This window comes from Rhipicephalus microplus, chromosome 9 (genome assembly GCF_043290135.1).
Source record: "Rhipicephalus microplus isolate Deutch F79 chromosome 9, USDA_Rmic, whole genome shotgun sequence".
Taxonomy (NCBI): domain Eukaryota; kingdom Metazoa; phylum Arthropoda; class Arachnida; order Ixodida; family Ixodidae; genus Rhipicephalus; species Rhipicephalus microplus.
Window position 1 is genome coordinate 93,212,413 of NC_134708.1, and position 14,256 is coordinate 93,226,668.

General features: G+C 41.7%; 1 protein-coding gene and 5 non-coding genes across 6 annotated transcripts in view; all 6 read left to right on the forward strand.

The window, feature by feature from the left end:
* The window catches only part of LOC142771404 (uncharacterized), a 123,109-nt gene extending 109,240 nt beyond the window's left edge, over positions 1-13,869 (forward strand). The window contains exons 5-6 of the mRNA XM_075872884.1: positions 11,231-11,390; positions 13,744-13,869. Coding sequence (XP_075728999.1) covers positions 11,231-11,385 — 155 coding nt within the window. The 3' untranslated portion in view covers positions 11,386-11,390; positions 13,744-13,869. The remainder of the gene's footprint in view (positions 1-11,230; positions 11,391-13,743) is intronic.
* On the forward strand, positions 46-118 carry TRNAT-CGU (transfer RNA threonine (anticodon CGU)). The gene has a single exon. It is a non-coding gene; the product is annotated as a tRNA-Thr (tRNA).
* Positions 502-574, forward strand: TRNAT-CGU (transfer RNA threonine (anticodon CGU)). The gene has a single exon. It is a non-coding gene; the product is annotated as a tRNA-Thr (tRNA).
* Positions 958-1,030, forward strand: TRNAT-CGU (transfer RNA threonine (anticodon CGU)). Its single transcript has one exon. It is a non-coding gene; the product is annotated as a tRNA-Thr (tRNA).
* Positions 1,414-1,486, forward strand: TRNAT-CGU (transfer RNA threonine (anticodon CGU)). Its single transcript has one exon. It is a non-coding gene; the product is annotated as a tRNA-Thr (tRNA).
* Positions 1,870-1,942, forward strand: TRNAT-CGU (transfer RNA threonine (anticodon CGU)). Its single transcript has one exon. It is a non-coding gene; the product is annotated as a tRNA-Thr (tRNA).
* Positions 13,870-14,256: the final 387 nt, after the last annotated feature.

Genomic DNA, 14,256 nt, shown 5'->3' on the forward strand with positions numbered 1-14,256 from the left:
TCTAAATTCACAGATAAACCCAAAAAAGTGGATTGAGGGAGTGCCGCTGTAATAGCTCAGTGGTTAGAGCATCGAACGCGTAATTCGAAGGTCGTAGGTTCGATTCCTGCTTACAGTTGGTAATTTTTTCATCCACTTTTCTTTCTTCTTATTTACATTCCATTAATGTTAATAACTTCCCCTGTACATTCCTTGGCATTACTGTCTGTTATATCTCATTATTATTGTGTTAAAAACACGGAAAAACGAGCCCTCAGGTATACACTTCTTTCCCTTATTTCATTGAACGAGGGTCTCGTACTGGCAGACTTGGTGTGTTTAGGTTGTATAAGAGGGACAATTAATCAGCTGCCCGCTCATAATAAGTTCACGTGCTACGTGACGCCAAACATGCGCATAAGAGTGTTTTCACACTCGTTGTTTGGCTTATAGATGGCGCTGACTGTCGCTCCTACTTCTAAATTCACAGATAAACCCAAAAAAGTGGATGGAGGGAGTGCCGCTGTAATAGCTCAGTGGTTAGAGCATCGAACGCGTAATTCGAAGGTCGTAGGTTCGATTCCTGCTTACAGTTGGTAATTTTTTCATCCACTTTTCTTTCTTCTTATTTACATTCCATTAATGTTAATAACTTCCCCTGTACATTCCTTGGCATTACTGTCTGTTATATCTCAATATTATTGTGTTAAAAACACGGAAAAACGAGCCCTTAGGTATACACTTCTTTCCCTTATTTCATTGAACGAGGGTCTCGTACTGGCAGACTTGGTGTGTTTAGGTTGTATAAGAGGGACAATTAATCAGCTGCCCGCTCATAATAAGTTCACGTGCTACGTGACGCCAAACATGCGCATAAGAGTGTTTTCACACTCGTTGTTTGGCTTATACATGGCGCTGACTGTCGCTCCTACTTCTAAATTCACAGATAAACCCAAAAAAGTGGATGGAGGGAGTGCCGCTGTAATAGCTCAGTGGTTAGAGCATCGAACGCGTAATTCGAAGGTCGTAGGTTCGATTCCTGCTTACAGTTGGTAATTTTTTCATCCACTTTTCTTTCTTCTTATTTACATTCCATTAATGTTAATAACTTCCCCTGTACATTCCTTGGCATTACTGTCTGTTATATCTCATTATTATTGTGTTAAAAACACGGAAAAACGAGCCCTTAGGTATACACTTCTTTCCCTTATTTCATTGAACGAGGGTCTCGTACTGGCAGACTTGGTGTGTTTAGGTTGTATAAGAGGGACAATTAATCAGCTGCCCGCTCATAATAAGTTCACGTGCTACGTGACGCCAAACATGCGCATAAGAGTGTTTTCACACTCGTTGTTTGGCTTATAGATGGCGCTGACTGTCGCTCCTACTTCTAAATTCACAGATAAACCCAAAAAAGTGGATGGAGGGAGTGCCGCTGTAATAGCTCAGTGGTTAGAGCATCGAACGCGTAATTCGAAGGTCGTAGGTTCGATTCCTGCTTACAGTTGGTAATTTTTTCATCCACTTTTCTTTCTTCTTATTTACATTCCATTAATGTTAATAACTTCCCCTGTACATTCCTTGGCATTACTGTCTGTTATATCTCATTATTATTGTGTTAAAAACACGGAAAAACGAGCCCTTAGGTATACACTTCTTTCCCTTATTTCATTGAACGAGGGTCTCGTACTGGCAGACTTGGTGTGTTTAGGTTGTATAAGAGGGACAATTAATCAGCTGCCCGCTCATAATAAGTTCACGTGCTACGTGACGCCAAACATGCGCATAAGAGTGTTTTCACACTCGTTGTTTGGCTTATAGATGGCGCTGACTGTCGCTCCTACTTCTAAATTCACAGATAAACCCAAAAAAGTGGATGGAGGGAGTGCCGCTGTAATAGCTCAGTGGTTAGAGCATCGAACGCGTAATTCGAAGGTCGTAGGTTCGATTCCTGCTTACAGCTGGTAATTTTTTCATCCACTTTTTTTTCTTCTTATTTACATTCCGTTAATGTTAATAACTTCCCCTGTACATTCCTTGGCATTACTGTCTGTTATATCTCATTATTATTGTGTTAAAAACACGGAAAAACGAGCCCTTAGGTATACACTTCTTTCCCCTATTTTATATTTATATATATATATATATATATATATATATATATATATATATATATACGCGGCATGGGCGTAGTGGTTAGAGAATCAACCTCTAAGAGGCCTGGGGTGCAGGCTCACCCGTGACCACCACCGGTAACGCACTCCCTCAACACACAAGGAATTGCCACCCTGGTGCAGTATATGGCCACTACCTCCGACACATCCATAGGTTAATTGACTCATGGCCCTCAGTCCCCAGCGGCTGCGAAGCAACTGACCACGGCGGCAGTCAGATATGCAGCGCAGCAGAGGAGGCTGAGAATCTCTGGAATCGGACTGGCCGCTCTTGGAACCTGAACTTGACAGCGTTTAATGCTAGAACATTATCTGGTGATGCAAGTCTAGCTGTATTATTCGAAAAGCTAGACGGTGATTAATGTTGTAATTGGGCTCAGCGAGACTACGAGGACATATGAGGCATATGCAGCGCTACCGAATGAGTACGTTGTTTCCTATCAGAGACTGTCTGACAGAAAAGAACTGGGAGTTGGGCACCTTATTCACAGAAACATGGCTGGAAACATAGAGGAAATTATAGCCATATAGAAAAGGTGGTAAGTATCGTAGCTAATCACAACAAGAGATGCAAGATGAAAGTCGTACAAGCTTACGCGCCTACATCCAGCCATGATGACGCGTCAGTTGAAAGCTTCTACGAAAACATGGAATCAGCAAAGAGTGAGGTAAAAACACAGTATAAGAAACATAGTGATAGGAGACTTCAATGCAAATGTAGGGAAGAAGCAGGCTGGAGACCAGAGAGTGGGAGACTATGGCATTGGTACTGGAAATGCCAGAGGGGAGCTAGTAGTAGAATTCGGAAAACGTAATTATTTCGGCATTTTAATACCTCCTGCCAAAAGCAATGGAAACGTAAGGGGACATGAAGGAGCCCTAATGGCGAAAATAAAAACGAAATAGACTTTATAATAAGTGCACACCCATGCATCGTGCAGGATGTAGACGTGTCTGGTAAGGTACGATGCAGTGACCATAGAATAGTAAGGTCTTGAATTCGCCTAGACTTGAATAGGAAACAACAGAAACGTATATGCAAGAAGCCAATAAATGAGCTAACACTGAGAGGGAAAGTGCACAAAATTAGAATCTCGCTTCAGAACAGGTACTCGGCTCTTATCGATGAAACCAACAATACCGTAGACGCAATGAATGATATTATGACGAGTATTCTTACGGAGTTTGCAGTGGAAATTGGAGGTACGGTACTCAGACAGGACACTGGCAGGCTGTCACAGGAAACGAAGAATCTCATTAAGAAGCGTCGAAGCATTGAAGCCTCAAATGCAACAGACAAAATAGAGTTGGTAGAGTTTTCGAAGTTGAGTAATAAGCTTAGGGTATCCGATGTATGAAGGTATAACATGGAGAGAGTTCAACACTCTCTGAAGAACAAAGGAAGAATCAAAGCAGTGAAGAGGAAACTTGGGATAGGGAAAAATCAGATGTATCCACTAAAAGACAAGGAACGCAAAATAACTACTAATATGGATAGGATAATTAAAATAGCGGAGGAGTTTTAGAGAGATCTGTACAGTATCAAGGACAACCACGACCATAATATGAGAACTAACAGTAACCCAGATGACACCCCACCAGAAATAATTAAAATCAGAAAAGCCTTGGAGAGCACGCAAGCAGCCAAACTACAGGTGAGCATCAGGTAACATGAGATCTTCTGGCTGGGGGACAGATTGTGCTAGAAAATTAGCCACACAGTTTTGGAGGTGTCTCCTGACGGTAGGAGTACCATAATCTTGGAAGAATGCTTAAATCATCTTAATACATAAGAAAGGAGATGACAAGGACTTGAAGAATTACATGTCGATCAGCTTGTTTTCCGTAGTACACAAACTGTAAAAAAAGTAATTGCTAACAGACTTGAGACAACATTACAATTCAATCAACTAAAGGAACAGGCAGGATTTCGAACAGGCTACTCAACAATCGACTAGATTCATACTATCAATCAAGTAGTATAGAAATGCTAAGGATATAGCCAACCGCTACACACAGCTTTTATAGATTACGAGAAAACGTTTGATTTAGTAAAAATATCACCAGCAACACAGACACTGCAGAATCAGGGCGTCCGCGAAGCATATATAAACGTCCTGAAAGAAATCCATAAGAAATCAACTGCTACCAGAGTGCTTTATGAAAAAAGCAACAGAATACCAATCAACAAGTGTGTAATTCAGAGTTATACAATCTCCTCAATGCTATTTACCGCGCGCTTACAGGTGGTTTTCTGGAGCCTAGAGGGAAAACAGTTAGAAATAGCAGTTGATGGAGATTACATCACTATCCTGCGCTTCGCTGACGACATTGCGTTGCTGAGTAACTAAGGGGAAGAATCGCAACTCATAATTATGGAGTTAGACGAGGAGGGCGGAAAGGTGGGTCTTAAAATTAATTTACAGAAAACGAAAGTAATGTACAACAACCTTGGAAGAAAGCACCAATTTGAGATAGGTTTGGTTTGGTTTGCTTTATTCAAGGCAAACTTGTACAAGATTGCCTTGAAGGACATGACTAAAGGCTAAGTGAATGCCTGACTTGGTCGTGCCACCCTGGCAGCAAAGCAGAAACATACCGCAAGTACAGTACGCAGAAAATTACATCACGTGTATTCTTACACGGGTACCATAGTCGAACAGGAACTGCCAGAAGTGAGAATAAAAGAATAGAAATATAAACAGTCTGTATTCAAGTGGTGGCAGATACAAACCAATGCATGTTTTCTATCAAATAGTAATAGGTAATATAATATAATATATTAATAATACATGTAATAATAATAAATATATAATATATTATAATATTATAATAATAAATAATAATAAATAGTTCAATAATAACAGGTAATAGTGCCCTTGAAGTTGTAAAACACTATGTCTACCTAGAACAGGTAATCACCGCAGAGCTAGGTACTCGGCTGCAGACCCGCATGTCGCAGGATCGAATCCCAGCTGCGGCGGCTGCATTTTCAATGAAGGCGAAATGCTGTAGGCCTGTGTGCTCAGATTTGGGTGCACGTTAAAGAACCCCAGGTGGTAAAAATCTCCTGAGCCCTCCACTACGGCATCTTTCATACTCATATGGTAGTTTTGTGACGTTAAATCCCAAATATTAATCAATACCCTATTACAAAAACCAGTGGCACTGGCCCAGCGCCATACCTGATTACTGGACTAGTGTCAAGTGTGGCACTGACACTGGGACAGTGCCGCGCTGCATGAGGCACGCTGGCGCTGCACACTGGGACACCTATTATCAGCCAAAATCTGGCTTTTAAGTTGTGTTTGTATTTGTGGTCTTGCGTACATCGTAATTAAGGCTGAAACACACACGCAGTGAGAACAGAAAAAAAAACAAAACAAAATAATTGAGCCGGAGTCAAGTCTAAGGCCTTAACACATCACGTAGTCTGAGCCAGACACGCTGCCCACACTCCACACCCGACACCCGAGAATGCTTTCATTTATCTTCATCTTAAAAGTAATTCAGGTATCCAATATTTTGAACTTGTCGTTTACATACGGAGTGTTTAGTTTCCTCGTGCTTGCGTCGAACTTGGGATTGTTAGCTAAGTTTTTGCGGGTTGCCTTGGATCACATTCATTTGGCACGTTTTTCCGCAAAGCTTGTTAGCGTAGCTGAAGGTGTGTTACGGCAATCGCAGTGACTCGCTAGGTGGTTAGTCATACCTATGTATAAAACAGCGTTCATCGGAACTGCTCACTGAGCACTGTAGATTTCGCCCCTCGATAGCTTGAAATCATTTTCTGTTCTCCTCGTTTACGTTCCGCAAACGACAGCCGCAGCCGTTCACTATAGCTGAAACGACCACAAGGCTTAGGGTCATACTTCTTGTCCCACGGTTGCTGTGAATATCGTAGATATTCAGTTAGGAAGAGTATAATAATCGTTACAATGTAGTTTTGATCATAACTGACCCATGAAAAGTCACAATTTCACCATCGTTTACACATATCGGAAGCCAAATGCACCAAGATCGGGCATTGCAGAAGATAACTGCTGCCGGGGACATGCGGCTTCCTACGGAACGAGCCGCAAGAACTCACTGATAGAGTAGGTTGGTCTTGATTATCAGATTGATAATACTATAATTTTGTATTAATATTTCTCAGTTCTATCAATGCTGATTATGAAATACATTGACCAAACTCAAACTTCAAGGAAAGCGCACCCGCGCCAAGGGGGGCATCCATGGGTGGGCTGGAACTTTTTTTCCCAAAATTCTTGCAGGCTCCTCCTTTGCCCCTCACCTCATTAAGCAAGCATGGGTAAAACACGACGTATAAATTCTGTGCTCCCTGCACCCCGGCAGGAACAAAGTTTACGTTTGTCCCCCCCCCCCCTCCAGCAAAATCCTGGCAGCGCCTCTGACCCGTGCGATCAACATATGAATGCTTTAGCGTACTCGCATCCATTCTCTAAGGAAACTGAAGCTATGTGTAGCACATAGATGAAAATGCCATTATATTCAGTAAATTTTACGCTCGACATGACGCGATTTATTATGAAGTCTTACAGAAACTGCGCCGATTGCGCCTAGTTTCTGCCAATGTGCCGCTAAGATTATCAGTGTGCAGAAGACACTGTACAGCGTGAGCAGTGCCTTCCAGCGTGCTTTATGACACTGGCCTACGCTGTACAGCCTGACCCAGTGCTTTTCAGTGCATTAGGCGACACTGGCCACGCTGTACAGTGTGTTCCAGTGCCTCCCAGCGGGCTTTAAGACACTGGGCTACGCTGTACAGTGTAGCCCAATGCGTTTCAGCGCACAGCGCGCCACTGGCCACGCTGTACAGTGTGTCCCAGTGCCTCTCGGCGCGCGGTAGTACACTGGGACACACTGTACAGCGTTTCCTGCTTCACCCAGTGCGCTGAAACGCACTGGGGGATACTGGAAATGCTGTTTTTTTTTCGATAAGGCAAAATCGGCTGAGCCCTCCACTAGGGCATCTCTCAATCTCATATAGTGGTTTTGAGACGTTATATCCCAAAGATTAATCAACACCCACCGAGCCGAACCACGAGATTGAATTAAATAGATGAATAACGATGGGGGGAGCACATTTGGTAAGCACTCTCAAATCACGACAGGTAGATTGCCACTATCTCGCTAGTGGAAGCTATATAACAGCTGTATCGTGCCGGTACTTAGCCACGGGGTAGAAATCTGGAAATTTACAAAGAAGGTTCAGCTTAACTTGAGGACGACGCAGCAAGCTATAGATAGGAAATGGTTTGTGTAACCTTAAGAGACAAGAAGAGGGCAGAGTGGATCAGGGAAAAAACCGGGAGTAAGAATACCATATATATATATATATATATATATATATATATATATATATATATATATATATATATGGGATATAGCACAACTGGAGCGTTGTCAACAAGGATAAATATATTTATTTCCCAACAGTTTCGGGGGGGGGGGTACCCCTTCATCAGGGGATGAGTAATACTAACATGAACTTCCAAATTTCGTTGCTGCCGCGTCCCTCACACCTTGAAAGATGTTTGTGAGAGTAAGAGACAACTAAAAAAAGAAAGGATGAAAGAAAAAAAGAGAAGAAGAAGACGAAAAGAAAAAAGAAAAAGAAAAAAAAGACAGTAAAAAAGAAGAAGAACCACTGTCAACACTGAGAACGAAACCAAATGTCCGTGTACGTCCACATCCGGTTCTTATCACGTGCTGGTCAGTTCTCGACGTGTGTCGGGCCACCCAAGATTGTCGCCGCGGTGGCGGGAAGGGTTCGTGACGGCGTGCGCAAAAAAAGGGTTTTCCCTTAATGGGTCGGTCAGCTCTTTACCTTTCATCTTCGTCCGTTTCTCTTCAATGGTCATCAGGTGGTAGGCGAACATAAACACATTGTATGTGCATGTGAAAAAAAAGAAAAAAAGAAAGAAAAAACCAAAAAACAAGAAACAACAGTGTACACGTAGGAGTCAGTCAGAAAAAACACGCATGGTCTCCAGCTATCAATCTTTGTCACCAATTTCTTCTTGGCTTACTCTCGGAGGCAGGAGAGTCTTCCGGGGTCCTCAGTGATGCCGGCTACTAATGTTCGAAATTTGAAAATAAAATATGCCTCACGCTGTTCACGCTCGCGCCTATTTTGAGAAACCGGACTGCAAAAGAGTTACGCTGATATTTTCAAAACTGTGGTTTGGCGGGCGTCGATGTCTAGATGAAGGTAGCTTCGGCAGTGAAGTGGCGTGGTACCGGTGAATATTGAACCACAGCCGAAATGGCGTGTCTGTTTGGCCGATATATTCTTGTCCGCAGATGTTGCAATGTAGCATGTATATTACGTTACTGGAGTCACAATTAAGGCTTTCAGTTATGCAGAATTTGAAATCCGAGAAGTTCGCTTTGGATTCACGTGTTGTGACTATCTTTGGGCATAACTTGCATCGAGCTTTTCTTCAGGGATGGCACCCTGGTTCAATTTTGGGGGTGTTTGTTTTTGCTCTGACAAGAATGCCCTTCAGATTTTTATCCCGGCGGTACACCACGTGAGGTAACTTCACGCAAATAGAAGTTAGTCGTTTGCTTTGCCTGATTATGTTGAAATAGCGGGAAAGTATGTTGTTGACTCGTGGTGCTGATGAAGAGTAAGTTAGTACAAGGTTCGTTTGGGAAGCCGTTTTAGATACTCTGTTTGTTCCCCTAATTATATCATTCCTGTTCACGTTGCGAGCACGTAGTATGGCATCGACAATAATGTCTTCCGGATAATTTTGTTTCAATAAAAAATGCTTTAGGTGTTCTGCGTGTCTGTCCAATTCCCGCATATTGGTGCATATTCTTCGTTACCGGTAGGCCTGAGAATATGGAATACCCGTTTTGCAATGCTTTGGATGGCTGCTGTCAAAATGTAGGTACATTTGACGCTCTTTACGCTTTTTGTATAGTTTTGTTGACAAGCGGTCATTTTTGACCGTTACAGTGACGTCCAAGAAGTTAATGCTAGTTTTGGAAATTTTGTGCGTGAAATTAATTGACGGGTGGCCTTTGTTAAAATCCTCTATGAAGCGGAAAAGACTTCCCTCATCATGGTTTCATATCATAAAAATATCGTCTAAGTATTTTTTGTGGAAAAAAGGTATCAAGGTGCGTCCCTCAATGAATGGGATTTCAAGTGAAGCCATAAGGGAGCTCGCGAAGTTTGGGGCCATTTTCGTGCCCATTGCAGTGCCGCTGACCTGAAGGAAATGCTTGCCATCGAACTCAAAATAGTTATAATTTAGTACAAGGTCAAGAAGTGTAAGCAGTCCCTCGCCACTTGCACTAGTTGATCAGTCAGATTTTACATATTCAGAAACAATAGCGGCTATTCTGTCATAGTGGGGTATGTTGGTGTACAGTGAGCAGACGTCCATGGTCACCAGAAAACTACCACCTGGGATGTCGAGACTTGAAGTCTCGCAGATGAAGTGATTTGTGTCCTTTAGGTAATAGGAAAAGTTTGGGGGGATGTTTTTTGTTAAGGAATTGATGAATTCTGATATATTTTCTGTTGATGTGCTGTTACTGGATACTATTGGACGTCCCGGATTGCCTGCCTTGTGTATTTTGGGGAGCAAATAGAATCGAACGGGAACAAAATGGGCCGGTATAATTGCTTTTAACATTTGGCCGGTAGATTTCTCGTCCCGGCGGAGATTGTTTAGGGTTACTTTTATCTCCCTTTCCAATTCTGTAGTCGGGTTCGTTGGAAGCTCTGTGTGGAATTTTGTGTCTGATAGTTGTCGTTTCCCTTCCTTTAAATAATCCGACATGTTTAGAATTACTATGCAGCCCCCTTTATCACCCGGTTTGATGGTAATGGCAATTTCAGTGTTTTTTCGTAGTTCACCGAGTGCCCTTCGTTCTGACTTTGATATGTTGTTTCGAGATGGCCGACTTTTTTTACATATATATATATATATATATATATATATATATATATATATATATATATATATATAAGGGAAAGAAGTGTATACCTAAGGGCTCGTTTTTCCGTGTTTTAACTCAATAATTATAAGATCCAACAGACAGTAATGCCAAAGAATGTAGAGGGGAAGTTATTAGAACCACTGGAATGTAAATAGGAAGAAAGAAAAGTGGATTAAAAAATAACCAGCCGTGGGCAGGAATCGAACCTACGACCTTCCAATAACGCGTTCGATGCTCTAACCACTGAGCTACCACAGCGGCCTTCCCTCCATCCACTTTTTTGGGTTTATATGTGAATTTAGAAGTAGAAGTGACAGTCAGCGCCATCTATAAGCCAAACGACGAGCTTGAAATCACTCTTATGCGCATGTTTGGCGTCACGTAGCACGTGAACGTATTATGAGCGGGCAGCTGATTAATTGTCCCTCTTATACAACCTAAACAGACCAAGTCTGCCATTACAAGACCCTCGTTCAATGAAATAAGGGAAAGAAGTGTATATCTAAGGGCTCGTTTCTCCGTGTTTTGACACAATAGTAATGAGATCTAACAGACAGTAATGCCAAGGAATGTACAAGGGAAGTTATTAGAACCAATGGAATGTAAATAGGAAGAAAGAAAAGTGGATTAAAAAATAACCAGCCGTGGGCAGGAATCGAATCTACGACCTTCCAATAACGTGTTCGATGCTCTAACCACTGAGCTACCACAGCGGCCTTCCATTCATCCACTTTTTTGGGTTCATATGTGAATTTAGAAGTAGGAGTGACATATACATATTTAGAAATAGGAGTGATATATATATATATATCTATATATGTATATCTATATATATCTATATATATATATATATATATATATATATAAATATATATATTAATATATATATATATATATATATATATATATATATATATATATATATATATATATATATATATATATATATATATATATATATATATATATATATATATATATATATATATATATATATATATATATATATGAAAGAAGGCTGCAATCGAAGCATTTCAGAAAGGATTCAGTCAGGTCAGCATATATTCTTGATTCTGCTTTTTTTTTCTCTCTAGGGGATCTTGTCTTCTATGATCTCCGCTTGAGAAATTCTTCTGTTGACGCAAGGCCCCATCCATCTTGTCGAAGACGCTTTAGACTTATGATTGGAAACCGAATCCCTATCACCGTGTACAAACCTTCATGTCAGCGGCTACTTAGGCAAGGGTAGTCAAGGTATGGAACTTTTAGCCTCAGTGTTTTATTTTCTTTCAGACTTTAAATACACGATGCTGACACTTGTCTTACCTATAACTCTCAATCAATCTAGCAAAACTTTCTGCGTCATCGATGGCCGTTCCCCAAGAAAAAAGCAAGATGTGCCCTCTGCAGTGACATTATTATTGTGGTAAAGCTAAACATCTTGTTTTGAGAAAATAATGGCGTCGGTGTCGATGTTGGCGTTGGTCTTAGTGACGACACCGGCGTCGTTTGTTGTGAGCGAAAAATTATCATCCTGTGCATGGTCGAAAATTTACAAAGAAGCAAATGAAATCCATGATGCAAAAGTTGCCCCCCGATTACTCCGTACAAATGGTTAACCAATGAAAGACGAAGTTCTCGAACCCGGTGCTTAGCAGTGGGTTCAACTAGACGTTGCACTGAAGTCTTTCACAGTTAATGGTTTCATGTTCATGCTTCTTGATTAGGTTAGAAACACGTTTGTGTTGCGTTTATCATAGTGTTTATTGGACATGTCACACAATGTGCCTCGCATGGTCACAGTCATGAAAAAGTGTAATGAGCGGTTAAATGCATTTCAGACTGCGTTAATCACAATGGTTGTTTTTGAATCGCTGGCACTCATAGACGTCGTAGTTGAAGCAAAAATACCACTGGAGAAACTCCCGCCGAAAGTGAACGCTCGGCCCAGTGAACGTGCTCCAGCAATCACCGCTATAATGCCGCAACACCACAATGTTGCAAGCCTTTGACGTCGCGAAGCAACTTACAGTGCAACCAATGGCAGAAGCGCTTGGGTACGATGCTGTGAACGGCGTAACTGATAACATAATCAATGGAGACATGCTGCTCATTACGCAGAGTGCTGCCGTGCGCGAAATTTTCACTGACACAAGCCATTTGGAACTGAGTCAGCACTCGGGATTTAATAGAGCTGTCGCAAACAACAAATAAAGGCAAAGTCGGAGACCTCAAAATTTTTTACAGCTATATTAAATTGCGATGCTTACTCAGCACAATAGTTAATATAATTCATGTCTATTACATTAGGGGGTACCTGATACAATTACTGTGGTTGCGCTCATGATAATTGCCTAAGTTTACGCCAAATCTCGCTGAATATCCAGGCACAGCAAGTACGTCTCTGTTCCTCATTTCGCCAGTATTGTGTGTACCCCCGTTGATAATGTGTTCATGGATATGCAAGCAAGATAAAGTAGAAAAAATCACTACCAACCACCTATGAATACAGCATCTCTGCACATTGCTGAGCGAATGATCATCAGGAGACGCAATACTGGTCCCTCTTATCCAATATAATGGGAAGTACAATTATAGGTCTGTGTTCCTGCCTTTCGGCGAAGAATTGAACGTAAGTCCGTAGTTCGCGGTAAGCAAAATTAGGAAATTTAAGGCGACTATACATACGCTAGCTTTTTTGGTGGTGCCTGGCAGTACCAATAATGGTGTGGCGAGGAACATTAATGCTATGCTTCCTTACAACGTACCGTACAGCAGTAAGCCCCAAGTGGCAGCGAATTCTGTTCATGATTTTTAAGCCTTTAAAATAGACATCACGATCGTTCCATTCCGTTTCAAGTAAGCTGAAGTCTCTTCTCAGCAACGAAGACGACTCGAAGAAAATTAGCCTGCGTTTCTCCCAATACTGACCCCACAAGGGCACATGCTACGATCTGAAGGGCAAGTCCAAACAAATTCTCTTCCAAGCTCTCATCGGCTGTCTAATTTTTGCCCAGATTATTTATTTATTTTTATTTATTTGAATACTTTCCATGCCCGAAGGCTTTACAGAAAGGAGTGGTGGTTATACAACAAAAAGAAAGCGAAATGTTACAATTGCTGCAAAATGGAGAGTTTGAAGTTTGCAGGGTCGATGAGGGATGCGGTGGCCGCGGAAAGGCAGTTTCAGTCTTTGCTTGTTCTGGGAATGAAGGAATCCCTGTAGTGGTTTGTTCGGAAAAATGACACACCTACTTTAAAGCAATGATCGAAACGAGGTGAAATGTAATTATATACGAGGATTAGGATTATATACGACCACACTGCCAAAATTGCGGCTGACTGAAGGCTACGCCAAGGGATATTCTTTGTAAGTGTTTCGGAATGCGAGGGACACCCTCCACCAAAAACAATGCTTTCAGCTTTCTCCCTCGAGACGGGGAGTCATTCATATTGTCCATTACCAACCGTATTCAAGTAAAAGCGGTTAACTTGGCCAAAAAGCTCGTGGGGTGCTACTGGCCTCACCCCTCGCTACACCGGCACGCTGAATTAAGCGACTTCGTTGTGCCTTTCTATAGAGTTGTTTTTCTCTCTCTATTTACAGATGCCGTAGCTCAACACCTCCACCCTCTACGTCGAAGAGAATGTCTCCTTTTTCTTCTCGCTATCCTGCCTACCACCATGGCTTTCCAGCCTCGGGTACTTCTTTTCAATAAAGCGTGGAACCAGATATATATGAGATATCTTTATAGTCTAGATCATGTATTTATTATTTATTTTCAATAGCTCAAAAGCCCCAGGTGTGGTATTACATGGCGGATGGGTATTAGTCACAGAAAAAAGTGACTAGAGGGCAATCTCTAATTGATGATGGTCTGAGTGGTGCATTGTAAACGCAGGCAGACCATTCAAGTCTCTTGCGGTTGTGACAAAAAAATGGTGATGATTCCCCCATATAAGAATCAGTATAGCAAGAAATTGAATTGCGTCTTTACAGAGATAGTTGGGCGTTTACTTTGCATTTTTTCAGCAACAACTACAACTTCAAAACCACGTTAGTTTTGCCAAGCAGCTCAAAACGTGCACCGCAGACATCTAGCAGAAAAAACGCATGAAA